Source organism: Aquarana catesbeiana, linkage group LG05, assembly GCF_042186555.1.
Source record: "Aquarana catesbeiana isolate 2022-GZ linkage group LG05, ASM4218655v1, whole genome shotgun sequence".
Lineage (NCBI taxonomy): Eukaryota > Metazoa > Chordata > Amphibia > Anura > Ranidae > Aquarana > Aquarana catesbeiana.
The window spans coordinates 594,696,996-594,715,087 of NC_133328.1; the positions used below are offsets into that span (position 1 = coordinate 594,696,996).

General features: G+C 42.0%; 1 protein-coding gene across 1 annotated transcript in view; it reads right to left on the reverse strand.

Moving 5' to 3' along the window:
• The window catches only part of CSMD3 (CUB and Sushi multiple domains 3), a 1,635,173-nt gene that overhangs the window by 813,617 nt on the left and 803,464 nt on the right, over positions 1-18,092 (reverse strand). The window contains exon 11 of the mRNA XM_073632169.1: positions 2,687-2,808. Coding sequence (XP_073488270.1) covers positions 2,687-2,808 — 122 coding nt within the window. The remainder of the gene's footprint in view (positions 1-2,686; positions 2,809-18,092) is intronic.

Genomic DNA, 18,092 nt, shown 5'->3' on the forward strand with positions numbered 1-18,092 from the left:
TTCACAGAGTGCTTGTAAGTGTATTTTTAATTGTTTATTTCACAGTAAAACTAACTACTACACTATACTGCTGCCTGGTCCCCCTTTCTTTCCCCTCTCTCTTTTGAAGGTTTTGGGTTTCCAGCCTAGGCAAGAAGATAGCCTTGAGCAGTCAGTCAGTAGTATTTCATATATCTACTACTACAGTCTTCAGCCCCCCCAGTCAATGGGGGTGTTGACTCTCGCACAGCCGTTCTCTGGTACCGGGGAGGTTGGGGACCACTGTTCTACCGTATACAGGTTCAATGGTCATTATTATATTTATAATGTTTCCCTCCCCACCCCCCTGGGTAGTTTATAAGATATCAGACCCTCTTTTGCATTATCCAGCTTTCAGTTGTATCTCATAGTGTTTACACTACTTTCAAAAATAATATTTTACTGTAAGTTATCTTTTTTTGCATACCCAACTTCAGCACAAGGAAGAGAACTTACATAGTTCATGCTAAATTGCCTCACAGAAAAAAAAAATAGGAACATTATTTTACCAAAAAAAAGTACATCACAAAAGCAGCTTTAAGTCGTTTTGGGAGTTTGTGACAAGCAGATGGTGGAAATGACCAATTTCATGTTCTTAAACATAGCTTAATGCCTGAAAGAAAGCACTAATGATACACGAGTGCAATCAATTGCACCAAGAACATTAAGAATTTGAACAATATTGTAAAAGTCATGTTTAATTTCAACCTCACTGCAAGGCTCTGTAGGCAATTTAATGAACAGTTTTTAATACCTGCTTTAATATCAAATAAAATGCTGAGAGCAATGTAGTGAAGAAATTCTTCTGGCAGAAAGTCTTTTATTTGTCCTAGTCCAGGTCTTTAACAGCTTAGACGAATCGCAAAACTTATGCATAGCCATTCATGTATGTTCTGATATCATGGTCTGAAGAGTTCAAGAGAAATGTAACACCCTACAGAACATTTGCTTTCTATAACATCCTCACAAATTGTTACATTTGATTGGTCATTATGATTGTGGCACATCTTATGCAATAATAGTAAAAGGATATTTCAAATGAAAATGTTGTAGCATTTAAATACCTTATTTTCTTACAGCCTCACATTACTTGGAGGACTAGAGTCTGATTAGTAGGGATGAGTGAAATGGAGGATTTTTACTCTTGCTCATAAAAAATAGTGAGATTTCAGTGAAATTCAACTATATTGGTTAAAGGCTATGTTAAAGGTATTGTAGTCAATGAGAAAGCTTTTTTTGTTGTTTCTAAGAATGTAATTGGCTTTTAAGGATTGTGGAAGCTGCTTTCATTATGGAAGCTGCTTTCAACTATTATAGACCTGTTTTTCTGCAAAAAATGGCCACATATTAACCTCATTAGTTTATTTTGCTTTTTTAGAGACAGCAAATATATAAATAAATAAAATATAAAGTGTCATTAAACAAATAGCATACAAACAAAACAAGGAAAGATACAATTGCAATCTCCTCTTAACCTTACTCAGTGAAAAGTAAAAGCTGAAATGCAGACTGATAAAATCATAAAACACGTACATTATTTTATCTGTTCTCTTATGTTTTTATTTTATCTATTTTACATATTTTCCTATTTTATATAAAAGCTCTTTTCTGCAGACCTCTTTCTTCCAGCGCATCTAACGTGCAAAAGGGAGATTTTAGAAAAAATTTGCAATTGAACACTGTGCTTTAAAAGCTATTACCCTTTGTTTTTGTCAATGCACCCTCCCACATGCTGAAGAGTGTATAGACTGGAATCAAAATGGTGTGGGACAAGCGCATAACCCTCTATCCATTAGGATTTAAGGTTGGTATGCTGTTTTTTTAGACTTGAGTGGTGGAAACTCATTGTAATTTTTAAAAATTTCTAAATCTACTATAAATCGACTACAATATGTTCAAAATTCTGCAACCAGAATCCTGACTAGGTCTGGTACATATTATCCCTATCATGGAGTCCTTCTACTGGCTACCTGTCAGGTTTCACATAGACTTTAAGATTCTCTTGCTCACCTATAAGACTCTTTATGGTTTGGCACCCATTATCTGTCTGAACTTTTATCAGCTTACTCCCCACGTGGTAACCTCCGCTCCTCAAACTCTGGTCTTCTCCTGCTATGCTTCAAAACTCTGGGATTCACTTCCAAAGAGCATCAGAGAGTCATCTTCTCTAAGCTCATTCAAATCAAATCTAAAAACTTTTTTCTTTAGACAAGCTTTCACTTCATTGTCCCTTTTTCCTTTGTTTTATCGTGTGTATTTTTGTGTTTTCTTTGTAAAGTGCTTTGAGAAACTACCTTTAAAGGCGATATATAAATTAAAGTTTATTATTATTATAAAGTTAACCATGATAATAAAAGATAATTATAGGCAGCCTTGTTCTTTGCATAAGTGAATAGGGCTGCTCTGCAATCTTCCCTCAACCACCTGCAATGCATGTGGTTGTGGGGTGCTAATTTGAGGTTTAAGGGGTTAAAGCAGGCTGCTAAATGCTCTCTGAACAGCGATCTGCATTCAGATCACTCTTCAGAGAGCAAAACTAGTGTAAACAAGCTCTAAGATTGCACAGTAACCTCTAACCTTTTATTTGGTATGGTCAACAAAATATTTCAGATTGTTTTACAATAAGAATAAAGAACACATGTATTCAAAATAATTAAGTTATACTTGCCTTGTTAGGGTTTTCAGCTGTAACGACCCAGACACATTGGGCATTGCTGTCATATTGATATGGAAAATTTGGTGACGTGAATGAGCCACTTGGACCTTGAAGGTTTGATCCACATGTTTTTACTGTAACAGAAAAATACACTTATAATACACATTTATGGCGTAATGTACTAATATATACTTTATATTAAACAGACTTTATTGCAAACAATTACTATAAAAATAATATATTGTTTTAATCTATTCAGAATAGAAGAAGAGCATGAATCTATAAAGAAATACAATGTATATGTGTATATATACATATACATTATATATACTTAACATATATTCACTGTGATTATTCCTTAAGGACAACTGAAATTGAGAATGCTATTTCCCCTTTCTTATAAAAAATTAAGCTTTAATAATTAGTTAATATGTTTCTAATTATATGGTTCAGAGAGTGTGCTTTTATTACCTTCAGATCACAATGAACATTCATTTTTTGTTATTCTCAGTAGATGAAGTGAATGCCACAATCAGTATAATTTTATTTTAATGTGTTAAATTAACCTTTCAGTGTGAAATTGTTTACAGCCCTAGTGAAAACTTAGTGCATTGTCAAAAATAAACATTAGCTGTAACAGTCATGGAAGACTCTTATGTGTGTTTCTGATATTTAGTTGGTGGACCTTTAGAGAAAAAAAGTATACCATGGGCAGATTTATTGAAAGAGTTGCAAATCCTCATTTAGAAAACGGTAGATGCATTCACTTGGGATGATCTATTGTGTGCAGATGAAAATAATAAGCAAGAATTTGCTTTTCATGTGATTGGATAGTTAACCACTTAAAGCGGGATTCCAGCCAGGATAATTTTTTTTAAAAGTCAGCAGCTACAAACACTGTAGCTACTGACTTTAAATAAGTAGACTTACCTGTCATGGGTGCCCATGATGTCGGCCGCCCGAGGCCCACCCGTCCCTGGGCTCTCGGGTCAGGCACCGCCATCCTAAGTAAGGGAAACAGGCAGTGGAGCCTTGCGGCTTCACTGCCAGTTTCCTACTGCGCATGTGTGAGCGGCACGGCGCTTTGTGAATGGGACGCGATGTGTTGTGGAACACACACAGTTCCCATAACACACCGCGCCCCATTCCCCAGAAGACAACACAGGGAGCAGGAGACTGAAGATCACCACGGTGTAGGAAGAGGCAGATTAGGAAGACTGCCTAGCAACAGCCATTTCATGTAAGTTAAAATGTATTTTTTTTTTCCTTCATTTTTTTAGGTATTTTTTTATTCAATTTTTTTTTTCAGGGGACCTCCACTTTACTGGCTTAAAGGGAGCTTCCAGAGTCCAATAAGCCCCCCGCCCGCAGACCCCCACAACCACTGGGCAAGGGTTGTGGGGATGAGGCCCTTGTCCCCATCAACATGTGGGCAAGGTGCTTTGGGGTCAGACCCCAAAGCACCCTCCCCATGTTGAGGGCAGTGTGGCCTGGTACGGTTCAGGAGGGGGGTGCTCTCTCATCCCCCCCTCTTTTCCTGCAGCCTGCCAGGTTGCATGCTCGGATAAGGGTCTGGTATGGATTTTGGGGGGACCCCACGCCATTTTAAAAAAAAAATTGGCACAGGGTTCCCCTTCAAATCCATACCAGGCCTGAAGGGTCTAGTATGGATTTTGGGGGAACCCCCCACGCATTTTTTTTTGGTCCGGGGTTCCCCTTAATATTCATACCAGACCCAAAGAGCCTGGTAATGGACTGGGGGGGACCCCATGCCGTTTTTTTCAATGAGTTTTAGCTATATTGCCGAGACCCGACAATTCATTACAGCCGCGAATAGTCTTAAATTACTGTTTTAGTTTAGAAATGTCATTTTGCTGCGGTACTGTTCTAAACACGGGAAAACTGCACCATAGGCATACTAAGGACACCCCCCAGGCACGAAATGTAAAGGAATATTTCATTTTTATTGTTTCACTTTAAGCATTAAAATATCACTGCTCCCAAAAAATGGCTGTTTTTAAAATTTTTTTTGCATTGATATATGTCCCCTGGGGCAGGACCCCAAACACTTTTTATGACAATAACTTGCATATAAGCCTTTAAAATGAGCACTTTTGATTTTTCATGTTTGTGTCCCATAGACTTTAACAGTGTTCGTGTGTTCTTGCCAAATTTTTTGGTCTGTTCGGATGTTCTGGTGCAACCCGAACCGGGGGGTGTTCGGCTCATCCTTACTCATCACCCCAGATACACAACTACCACCATGTTTGAATGCGGGTATCTACACTATAGGAAACCTCTTTGACTCAGCAGGCTTACTGTCCTTTGCAAGTCTCCAAACCACATATGGCCTTTCTACAAAAACTACACAAGACAAGACAACATCTTGTACCCCCTGCTCAAATTCTGTGATTCTTCCAACAAACTACTGAAAGGTATCTCATACATCTATGATCTCCTTTCACAGCCATCCAGAAACAAATATCATTCTGGTCAACGCACATAACCTCAGTCCCTTCATTGGACCAATGGTACAAAGCATTATCACCTCTATAAAGACTCTCTCATTGTACCACACATTGGGAGCCACTACAAAAACTTTTTAAGTTAGTTGTTAAGATTCACCCCAAAAACTCTCACTTGTGCTGGAGAAACTGTGGTCTTCCGGGCACTCTGCTCCACATTTGGTGGAAATGCCCAGCTCTACAAAACTGGACTCAAATGTGAACTCTCCTCCGCTCAATCACCCACATGACAGCTAACTTATCCTCAGTAGATTTTCTACTTGGCCTGGCAATTCCTATGCGGCCTAGTAAATTCCAAACCGTGGCCATGCACATCCTCATTGCTGCACAATTAGCAATAGCCAGAAAATGGAAATCTCCTCAGCCTCCATCTCTCCAAGACGTAATTACAACCTTAAACAACCAACTCAAAATGGAGTACTTCTTCTCCAAAGCTAAACGCTCCACCTCAAATTTCTACAATGACTGGGAACCATGACTCATGGACTCGAGAAGCATAAATATGGACTGCCTCTCCTGACTTTAAATCCCTAAAGCACCTCCTACTTCCCTATCTGATATACTGCTGGTAATACACATCAATCAGCATTATGCACCCAGTAACACTGCTTAATAGGGATGAGCTTCTAGTTCAAATTGAACTCATGTTCGATTCGAACATCGGCTGTTCGCCAATTCACAGAACAGCGAACAATTTGTGGTCTTCGCGGCAAATTCGAAAGTGGCAGAACACCCTTTAAAAGTCTATGGGAGAAATCAAAAGTGCTAATTTTAAAGGCTTATATGCATGGTATTGTCATAAAAAGTGTTTGGGGACCTGGGTCCTGCCCCAGAGGACATGGATCAATGCAAAAAAAGTTTTAAAAACGGCCGTTTTTTCGAGAGCAGTGATTTTAATAATGCTTAAAGTGAAACAATAAAAGTGTAATATTCCTTTAAATTTCGTACCTGGGGTGTCTATAGTATGCCTGTAAAGGGGCGCATGTTTCCCGTGTTTAGAACAATCTGACCGCAAAATGACATTTTAAAGGAAAAAAAGTCATTTAAAACTACTCGCGGCTATTAATGAATTGCCGGTCCGACAATACACATAAAAGTTCATTGATAAAAACAGCATGGGAATTCCCCACAGGGGAACCACGAACCAACATTAAAAAAATGACGTGGGGGTCCCCCTAAATTCCATACCAGGCCCTTCAGGTCTGGTATGGATATTAAGGGGAACCCCAGCCAAAATGTAAAAAAAAAAATGGCGTGGGGTCTCCCTCAAAATCCATACCAGACCCTAATCCGAGCACACAACCTGGCAGGCCGCAGGAAAAGAGGGGGGACAAGAGAGCGGCCCCCCACCTGAACCGTACAAGCCACATGCCCTCAACATTGGGAGGGTGCTTTGGGGTAGCCCCCAAAGCACCTTGTCCCCATGTTGATGGGGACAAGGGCCTCATCCCCACAACCCTTGTCCGGTGGTTGTGGGGGTCTGCGGGTGGGGGCTTATCAGAATCTGGAAGACCCCTTTAACAAGGGGACCCCCAGATCCCGGCCCTCCCCCCCTGTGTGAAATGGTAAGGGGGTACAAAAGTACCCCTACCATTTCACAAAAAACTGTCAAAAATGTTAAACATGACAAGAGACAGTTTTTGACAATTTCTTTATTTAAATGCTTCTTCTTTCTTCTATCTTCTTTCTTCTACCTTCCTTCGGTTTCTTCCTCCATCTTCTTCTTCTTCTGGTTCTTCTGGTTCTTCCTCCGGTGTTCTCGTCCGGCATCTTCCTCCGCGGCATCTTCTTCCCTTCTTCTTCTCAGGCCGCTCCGCATCCACCATGATGGGAGACTCCCACTGTGTGACGCTTCTCCTCTTCTGATGGTTCTTAAATAACGGGGGGCGGGGCCACGGGGTGACCCCGCCCCTCTCTGATGCACGGGGACTTGACGGGGACTTCCCTGTGGCATTCCCCGTGATGTCAGAGAGGGGCGGGGTCACCCCTTACGCTCTGTGCACTGGGGGCTTTTCGGAAACTGGAAGCCCCCTTTAATAAGGGGGCCCCCCTGATCCCACCCCCCCACTCGGGTACATAGTACCCCTATCTTTTCACAAAAATGTGTCAAAAAGTAATAAACATAAGAGACTAGTTTTTGACAATGCCTTCATTAAAAAAGAAAAAACTGGTGTCTCTCGATATAAATTCCATTGTGAATCACGCCACCCTCAGACCTGAAAAAAAAATTACAAATGTTCCCGTCTCCTGGGATATATATAGGTAAGGGGTGGGACCACCTGGCCATGTCACCTGATGGTTCCACCACCTGTGATGTCACATGCCCAGCATGCACCAGTCTGTGATGCCAGAAAGGGGCAGTACTACCAGGTGATGTGGCCAGGTGGCACTGCCCCTTACCTATATTAGAAATGTCAAAGCGCAGAATCAGCGGCAGGCCTCCCAGGAGGTGGAACATTAGAGATGTTTTGATTTTTTGGATCAGTGGGCGGTGTGATTGACAATGGATTTACATAGAAGGGCATTATTTTTTTTTAATAAAGGAATTGTCAAAAACTTTCTATTGTATTTAATAATTTTTTACACTTTTTTGGTGAATGGATAGGGGTAATATGTACCTGTTACCCATTCACATAGGGTGCAGGATCTGGGGGCCCCCTTGTTAAAGGGGGCTTCCAGATTCTGATAAGCGCCCCACCCGCAGACCCCCACAACCCCCAGGCACAGTTGTTGGGATGTGGTCCTTGTCCCCATCAACATGGAGACAAGGTGCTTTGGGGTGGGCCCAAAGCACCCACACCCTCCATGTTGAGGGCATGTGGCCTGGTATAGTTCAGAGGGGAGGGCACTTGTCCCCCCCTTTCCTGACCTGCCAGGCTGCATGCCCGGATAAGAGTTTTTGGGGGGACCCCACGCCATTTTTTTTCTTTATTTTTTCAATAGCCAGGTGTTGGCAATTGTAACTGCAAGTCATTTTAAATGTGATTTTACTTGTTTTTTTTTTTTAGAAATGTAATTTTTGCTGCAGCATGTTTTATGCATGCTACAAATGTGCCACTTTACAGGCACATTAAAATTATGCCCCCATGCACTATATTTAAAGGTAGTTTTCATTTTTATTGTTGCACTTTAAGTATAATTAAAATCACTGCTCCTGAAAAAACAATTGTTTAAAAAAAAGGTATTGATACATGTCCCCCAGGGCAGTACCCAGACCCCCATACCCCTTTTATGGCCAATTACTTGCATATAAGCCTTCAAAATAGGAACTTTTGATTTTTCCTGTTCAGCTCCCATAGGCTTCAATGGGGTTCGCCATTCAGGTTAGAACATTTCCCCTGTTTGGGAGTTCTGTTGCAAACTGAACAAGGGGTGTTTGGCGCATCCCTAGTAAAAACTTTCAACATTTTTGTTTTTCCTAGTCTTGGATAGGGAAGCATTAGATGCCTTGTGAAGTTTTCATTTCTGTTTGTGTTCCTGCTGGGGAGATTCAGCCCTCTATTTGTTCTGATACCCCTCATCACCCAAAGAAAAAACGGAGGGACATCCTAAGTTTTAGAGCTATCATAAATGCAAGAGATAAGGGGAAAACTTTCAACAAGGAAAAATGTTCTGGTGACAACTGTCTAAGATAGAACATTTCCCTCACTTTCAGAAGATTTCTTTTCACTTCCTATTACATCTCCAAGACAGGAAGTGAGAGGACACCTCCCTGACAGGACACAGACAGCAAAAAACAAACTCACACGTTTTAGCCCTTCCCCACTCTATCCAGAATTAAACAACAAAAAGAAAGTTTTAGCTATACATCCCCCGATGAGCCATAACAACATCTGACATTGATTATATTGTTACATTGGCATCTACAAGTCAGTGGGCTACATTAGGAAGCAAGTAAGCATGTTATACCTGAGGTTGATGTGTTGAAAGCAGAAAAAATGGGCATCACAGTTTGCTGTGCATGAGGCTGCGTAGCCCATGCTGACCCCTGTCCACAGCCAAAAGCACACAATGGGCACAAGAGCATCAGAACTGGACCATGGAGCAATGGAAACAGTGGCCTGGTTTGATGAATCACATTTTCTTTTACATCATTTTGATGGCCAGGTGCATGTGTGTCCATTTCCTGGGAATGAGATGGCACCAGGATGCAGTAAAGGAAGAAAGCAACCTGGCAGAGATGGTGTGATGCTGACTAAGTATACCCCTTCATGGAAATGGTATTCCCTGATGGCAGTGGCCTCTTTTATATTTTATTTCTTTATTGAAATTTTGAAAAATGACAAAGCAAATAATAAGATAAGTTCATGCAATATCAACAGCATGTATAACGAGTAGGGATGAGCCTGATGTTCGAGTTGAAAGTAAGTTCGACTCGAACATCGGGTGTGTGCCTGTTCGCCGAATAGCGAACAATTTGGGGTGTTTGCAGCAAATTCGAAAGCCACGAAACACCCTTTAAAAGTCTATGGGAGAAATCAAAAGTGCTAATTAAAGGCTTATATGCATGGTATTGTCATAAAAAGTGTTTTTTTGTCATAAAAAGCCATTTTTTTCGGGAGCAGTTATTTTAATAATGCTTAAAGTGAAACAATAAAAGTGAAATATTCCTTTAAATTTCATACCTGGGGGGTGTCTATAGTATGCTTGTAAAGTGGCGGATTTTTCCCGTGTTTAGAAAAGTCCCTGCACAAAATGACATTTCTAAACAAAAAAAAGTCATTTAAAAGTACTCACGGCTATAATAAATTGTCGGTACCTGCAATACAGATAAAATAATTCATTGAAAAAAATGGCATGGGATCCCCCTCAGTCCATTACCAGACCCTTTGGGTCTGGAATGAATTTTAAGGGGAACCCCGAACCAAAATTAAAAAAAAATTGCATGGGGTCCCCCCAAATTCCATACCAGGCCCTTCAGGTCTCTTATGGATCTTAAGGGGAACCCCAAGCCAAAATTAAAAAAAAAAAACCTTAAACCCCCTCAAAATCCATACCAGATCCTCAGAGGGGGCTGGGCCACCCATTTGCATAACTGGGTGGCCCTGCCCCCCTTTGATGCCCCAGGAAAGCCATAGGGAAGTCCCTGTGCATCAGAGGGGGCAGGGTTACCCAGGAATGTCACTGTGTGACCCCACCCTCAGTTATAAAAGAACTGTCAAAGCGAAGTCATACGGTGGTTGCCTCCCATGACGGGTTGGTCGCGCCTTTGTTTTTCTTTCTTTTTCAGTCCGTCAGCAGCACAAAAGAAGATGAATGGACTTCGTGGGACATTTTTATTATTTTATTTTTTAATAAGGGACTTGTCCCAAGCTGTGTCTTGTCATTTGTACCATTTTGACACTTTTTTTGTGAAATGGTAGGGGTACATTTGTACCCCGTTACCATTTCACACGGGAGGAGGCTGGGATTTGGGGGTCCCCTTGTTAAAGGGGGCTTCCAGATCCCGATAAGCCCCCCGCCCACAGACCCCCACAACCACCGGGCAAGGGTTGTGGGGATGAGGCAAAGCACCCTCCCCATGTTGAGGGCATGTGGCCTGGGACGGTTCTGGAGGGGGGGCACTCTCTCATCCCCCCTCTTTTCCTGTGGCCTGCCAGGTTGCGTGCTAGGATAAGGGTCTGGTATGGATTTTTTGGGGGACTCCCACCCCTTTTTTTTTAATTTTGGCATGGGGTTCCCCTTAAAATTCATACAAGACCTGAATGGCCTAGTATGGAACTTGATGGGACCCCCACACAATTTTTTTTTTTATTTTGGTTCGGGGTTTCCCCTTAATATTCATAGCAGACCCAAAGGGCCTGGTAATGGACTGGGGGGATCCCATGCTGTTTTTTTCAATGACTTATTTTATCTGTATTGCCGGGACTGACAATACATTATAGCCGCAAGTACTTTTAAATGGCTTTTTTTCCTTTAGAAATGTCATTTTGTGCAGGGACTATTCTAAACACGGGAAAAATGCGCCACTTTACAGGTGTACTATAGTAACCCCCCAGGTACGAAATTTAAAGGAATATTTCACTTTTATTGTTTCACTTTAAGCATTATTAAAATCATTGCTCCTAAAAAAACGGCCGTGTTTAAAACTTTTTTTGCATTGATGCATATCCCCTGGGGCAGGACCCAGGTCCCTAAACACTTTTTATGACAATAACTTGCATATAAGCCTTTAAAATTAGCACTTTTGATTTCTCCCATAGATTTTTAAAGGGTGTTCGAATTTGCCGCGAACACCCCAAATTGCTGTTCGGTGAATGGGCAAACAGCCAATGTTCGAGTTGAACTCTCAAAGCTCATCCCTATTAGGGAGTAGGTTGCATAAATGAGTTCCAAACTCTGGATGTGGCTATTAAGTTTCCATAGTACGTATATCGTGATGCTGACCCAGGACGTAGAGGCTTAATAGACGTTTAGGATCTGAACCCAGTACATGGGTCTCAATTTGTTTCCAGGCAGTACAAGAGGAGGGGGACCAGAGCTGTTTAGCCTGTGCTAGGATAGATGCTTTATAGTATATTTTGATATTAGGTGCTCCGACACCTAAAGACTTTCTTGGTGCAGAAAGAATGGAGGAGTGAATACAAGGTCTTTTTCTCCTGAATATGAAGGAGTTGATAATCCTTTGAATGGTGCAAAGATGAGATGAGAGAAATGGTAAACATAGTGTTCTAAACATGTATAACACATGAGGGAGTAAAAACCTCTTCAGGCCCTTCAGGTCTGGTATGGATATCAAGGGGAACCCCAGACAAAAAAATAAAAAAAAAATGGCGTGGGGTCCCCCTCAAAATCTATACCAGGTCCTTCAGGTCTGGTATGGATTTTAAGGGGAACTCCGCGCCAAAAATCCATACCAGACCCTTATCCGAGCACGCAACCTGGTAGGCTGCAGGAAAAGAGGGGGGATGAGAGAGTGCCCCCCCTCCTGAACCATACTTTATTGAACCCCGTTATTTAAGAACCGTCAGAAGAGGAGAAGTGCCACACAGCGGGAGCCTTGAAGAAGAAGAACCAGAAGAAGATGAAGATGGAGGAAGAAACCAAAGGAAGATAGAAGATAGAAGATAGAAGAAAGAAGATAGCAGATAGAAGAAAGAAGAAGCATTTAAATAAAGGAATTGTCAAAAACTGTCTCTTGTCATTTTTAAAATTTTTGACAGTTTTTTGTGAAATGGTAGGGGTACTTTTGTACCCCCTTACCATTTCACACAAGGGGGGGGCTGGGATCTGGGGGTCCCCTTGTTAAAGGGGTCTTCCAGATTCCAATAAGCCCCCCACCCGCAGACCCCCACAATCACCGGGCAAGGGTTGTGGGGATGAGGCCCTTGTTCCCATCAACATGGGGACAAGGTGTTTTGGGGGGCTACCCCAAAGCGCCCTCCCAATGTTGAGGGCATGTGGCCTGGTCTGGTTCAGGAGGTGGGGGGCGCTCTCTTGTCCCCCCTCTTTTCCTGCAGCCTGCCAGGTTGTGTGCTCGGAAAAGGGTCTGGTATGGATTTTTGGGGGGACCCCAAGCCATTTTTTTTTTAAATTTTGTCCGGGGTTCCCCTTAATATCCATACCAGACCTGAAGGGGCTGGTATGGAATTTAGGGGGACCCCCACGTCATTTTTTTTTAAATTTTGGTTCGGGGTTCCCTTGTGGGGAATTCCCATGCCGTTTTTATCAATGAACTTTTATGTGTATTGTCGGACCGGCAATTCATTAATAGCCGTGAGTAGTTTTAAATTACTTTTTTCCTTTGAAATGTCATTTTGCTGTCAGACTGTTCTAAACACGGGAAACATGCGCCCCTTTACAGGCATACTATAGACACCCACAGGTATGAAATTTAAAGGTATATTACACTTTTATTGTTTCACTTTAAGCATTATTAAAATCACTGCTCCCGAAAAAACGTCTGTTTTTAAAACTTTTTTTTGCATTGATCCTTGTCCCCTGGGGCAGGACCCAGGTCCCCAAACACTTTTTATGACAATAACTTGCATATAAGCCTTTAAAATTAGCACTTTTGATTTCTCCCATAGACTTTTAAAGGGTGTTCCGTGGCTTTCGAATTTGCCGCAAACACCCCAAATTGTTCGCTGTTCGGCGAATGGGCGGACAGCCAATGTTCGAATCGAACATGAGTTCGGCTCGAACTCGAAGCTCATCCCTATTTGAGACTGACTTAGCTCCCAGTGCTCCACTAATAACTGAAACATCTATTTTGGGATTAACTGGCCTTTAGATGTAATGGGCATCCATCACAGCGGTAATACCAAGTTGAAATAAAAAAACTAAAAAGCTGTAAGTGTAATAATTCATAAAATGGTGCAAACTGCAGAAGACAAAACAAAGATGAACATATCCTACAATTACTTGTTTAATTTCTCTTAGCATATACACATAGTGAAGTATAGTCATTCAATCTTTTAGGGTTGATTTTCTAAAGGCCAGTCAATAATCTTCACATATCAAAGTGAATATATGTTTACCTTGACTACCCAGGCATAAGCAGGGGAATAAAAATGCAACAGAAGTTTGCCTTTAAAATGATTGGGAGATTGAAGTGAACACTTCACTTTATTCATTTTACTAAGTGAACATTCTCAACCCATTTAGCAAATCTACCCCATTTAATGAAATATATTACAAATTATACATAACTATAATTTCTCCTTTTCTCTCAAACAATGTTGCCACTGACAAATACAAAATTCTGTAAATACAAGGAATCTGTTTTCTTTATATCAACTTCCCTGTTAGATATACAGTAACAGATTAGTCATTCCACAACTGATTCACTTTCCCAGCAGTACAAACACAAGCGCATATGCTGCTTGCTGGAAACTAAACTAAAGCTGTTTGCAGCTAACTGCTTTGAAAAGATTGAGATGTATTAACAGAGAAATGGATAATTTCTTAAATAAGTGACCCACAAGATTGAACTGTCTCTGCATGTCATTTGATTACCATGCAGCAGGCTTGCCGAGGTATCTTGTCTTTCTATGACACTTATGAAACAAACATCTGCACAAGGTCAATTCTACTAAATAAAAGCTTGTTTGTAATTGCAAACATTATGCAATTAGCCATCAGAATGTCAGCGTTTCAAAGAGGTGGCAAGTATACACCTGGTGGAAAAAGTGACTTGCTGGGAAGACTGTCACTACTTTTGTACTTATAACAGTAAATGGGGGCTAAGGCTTGTCTTTAAAAGTGGCCCATACCTTTGTGAGACAAACTTTTAGACTGCTGTGGAGACTTGCTTTATTGCAGTATTCAATAGATTCAGTACCAATAATTCCAGACAGCAGTGAGAGGTGATAAAGTCATGGTGGGTAATCATATTACACTGTAAAAAATAACAGTTTCCTGTCTCTTAGCAGAAAGGAAAGGACAACTGGTGTCAATGCATATCAAAAGCCAAAACAGATTATTATTATTATTATTATTGTTTTTATTTTTTATTTTTTTAAAGGGTTGGAAAATAGCTAAAATCACTGTCGGGTTCTTATTGCTGTCTGTTTCTCCATTAGGGACATTTATTCTCTTAACTTCTCCCTTGTTACCAAGACAGAAGGAGATATGAAATCCAAAATGTCCAGATTATTTTATGTTGTTTGTGTCCCACATAATATATTTACATCAGCTTATGTCCCAAAGACAAAAAGCAAATGAAACAAAATATATTTTAGATAGTTGTCATCGGAACAGGTTTTTGAAACAAGATTTCATCTCTCAACTATATGATTTTCTATCATTTCCCTCTAAAAAATGGCTCTAGATATACCGTAAAGCACACATGCACACATTTCAGTCTGATCATTCAATCTTCAAATATTACTGATTTCCAGATTTAAGTAAGCAAAAAAATCACCCAAAATATAAAATTGTCACAACTTTGATCATAAATTGGTGAAAACAGAATTTCCATGTGTCACCATTGAGTGGAAAAAATACATTTTGTGTTCAAATCTAAAGAGACTTTTACAAAACTGATGTGCCACGCTTTGATTAAAAACAGTTAGAGGCGGCTCTCTAATTAGGCAAATTAGGCGACCGCCTAAGGCCTCACACTCCCATGGCTGCCTTATTTGCCTAACGTGTGTGTGGGAGTTGCAGGTAATGTCCCCTGGTCGGTGTCCCTGTCTTGCGTTCAGGGCCGCAACTAGTTTTCCCCGCCCAGGAGCGAACTGTAACTGACCACTGCCTGAGGTACCAGGGTCAGTGGGTGGCACCATATACTCCTCTCCCCCGGCTCCTCCCCTCTTGCCATGCACTGCGGATCTCTGGCTATGTGCAGAGCTTGGATAATGCCCGCAGCGTCTGAGCAGTTCCCCGATCTCTGCAGGATGGACGATCTGAAATGGAGGACCTGCCAGAGCTGGCACCTGGCGATCATCCAGGAGCCAGTCTGCAACAGCCCAAATATACAGCATAACGGTCCTGCTTGTGCCCAACACTGACACATCCCATGACATTGCCTCCTGACCGAGGGCGCCCTGAGAATTATCGCTGCCTTCCGCCCGTGTGACAACACACACACAGCCTTGAGTGATGATATGCATGCCATCCGGCATATGATGCCACTTACTGACCCCATGCCATCATCATTATCCTCCTCATCATCCCCCTGTTCCTGACATCCTACCACCCTATCTCCTGTAATACTTCCCACTGTCAGCTTCCTACCAACTTACCCCTGTCATCAACTCCATCCTCATCCTAATCCCCCTATTCCTGGCATCCCACCACCCTACCATCATCTCTACTGTACCCCACTGCCAGCTGCCTACCACCTCACCCCCTGTCATCATCATCCCCTACCTCACCTCTGACATCCTACCACCCTGTCTCCTGTCATCATATTCCCCATGTACCCCACCTCTAGCATCCACCACCCTACCCCATTATCATCATTCTTATCTTCATCCCCCATACCCTGCTGTCAGCTGCCTACCACCCCACATCATGATTATCCCTCCTGTACCCCACTGCTGACATCCTACCACCTCACCCATTGTCATCAACATCCCCATCATCCCTCTGTACCCCACCTCTGGTGTCCTACCACCCTACCCCCTGTCATCATCCTCATCTTAGTCCCTCCTGGTACTTCACTGCCAGCTTCCTACCACCCTGACTCCTGTCATCAACATCCCCATGTACCCCACCTCTAGCATCCACCACCCTACCCCTGTTATCATCCTTATCTTTATCCCCCTGTACTCCACTGTCAGCTTCCTACCAACCTACCCCATCATCATCATCTCCATCCTTATCATAATCCCCCTGTGCCTTGTATCCTACCACCCCATCCCCAATCATATTCATTGTCTCGTACCCCTCTGCCAGCATCTTACCACCTCACCCCCTGTAATAATTATCCCCCCATAACCCACCTCTGACATCCTACCACCCTGCCTCTTGTCATCATCATCATCCCTACGTACCCCACCTATCATCATCCTTATCTTCATCCCCCTGTACCCCACTGTGAACTGCCTACCACCCACGTCATCATCATCCCCCCTGTACCCCACTGCTGATATCCTACCACCGCACCTATTGTCATCCACATCCCCATCATCCCTATCTACCCCACCTCTGGCTTCCTACCACCCTACCCCCTGTCATCATCATTCCCCTGTACCCCACCTCTGGCATCCTACCACCCTACCTACTGTCATTATCATCCTCATCCCTCCTGGCATCCTATCACCCTACCTCCTATCATTATAGGGGAGATATGATCTTAGCCTCTCCCCAATACTGCTACCATCACCCCAAACTGCATCCTGTCATCCAACCAACTGTACCCCAACAGTTGCATCACACACCATAATACTGCCCTGCCACCCAGTGAGCAAACAATCAGTGAGCAATAATGATAAGCAGTAGCCCATAGCAACCAATCAGTGAGTGGTAATAATGTGCAGTAACCTCTAACAACCAATCAGTAAGCAGTAATGATGTTCAGTAACCTCTAGCAACCAATCACTGAGTGGTAATAATGTGCAGTAACCTCAAACAACCCATCAGTGCATGGTAATGAAGGTGCAGTAACCTCTAGCAATCCATTAGTGAGCTGTAATAATGTGCAGTAACCTCTAGCAACTAATCAGTAAGCTGTAATGATGCGCAGTAACCTCTATCAACTAATCAGTGAGCAGTAATGATGTACAGTAACCTCTAGCAACCAATGAGTAAGTGGTGATGACATGCAGTAATCTCTAGCAACCAATAAGTGAGCGGTAATGATGTGCAGTAACCTCTAGCAACCAATGGGTGATCGGTAATGATATGCAGTAACCTCTAGCAACCAGTGGGTGATCGGTAATGATCTAAATCCACACAACAGAGAAAACATTTAGGGCCATTTACATTTGTATATTGTGGCAATGTGTTCTACGCATTAATATACATTGTAGTAATGCATGGCAATGCACCTGCTCTATGTGCTATGCATTGCAGTGCCATTCATTCTAAATGGCGCCCCAGGGGTTGGGTGTTAATGGGCAAATTCTGTTGGGGAATGTAACATCTATCTTTTTATAAATAGTGAACAGTGAATTTGAAAGAAATCAGATTTTATTCTGAAGAAGACAATAACCCTTGTTGAGGGCAAATGTCATGCTAGAGGTTGAAAATACTGAGAAATCTAGATTCTAGGTTTTTAACTTATTGCAGAAGATATATATTATGTTTCTTTTGCAATAAAAGCTTCTTACATTTCTTTTCACTATTTTATTTAGTGTGCACACACAGCTCAGTTCACAATGCCAGTACCTTCCACTTGTTGGGATGAATTAACTCCTATGCCAGTCAATCAAGATAGCCTAAGATGCCAAACCTGTGCAGTAACCTCTAGCAACCAATGATTGAATGGTAATATCGTGCAGTAA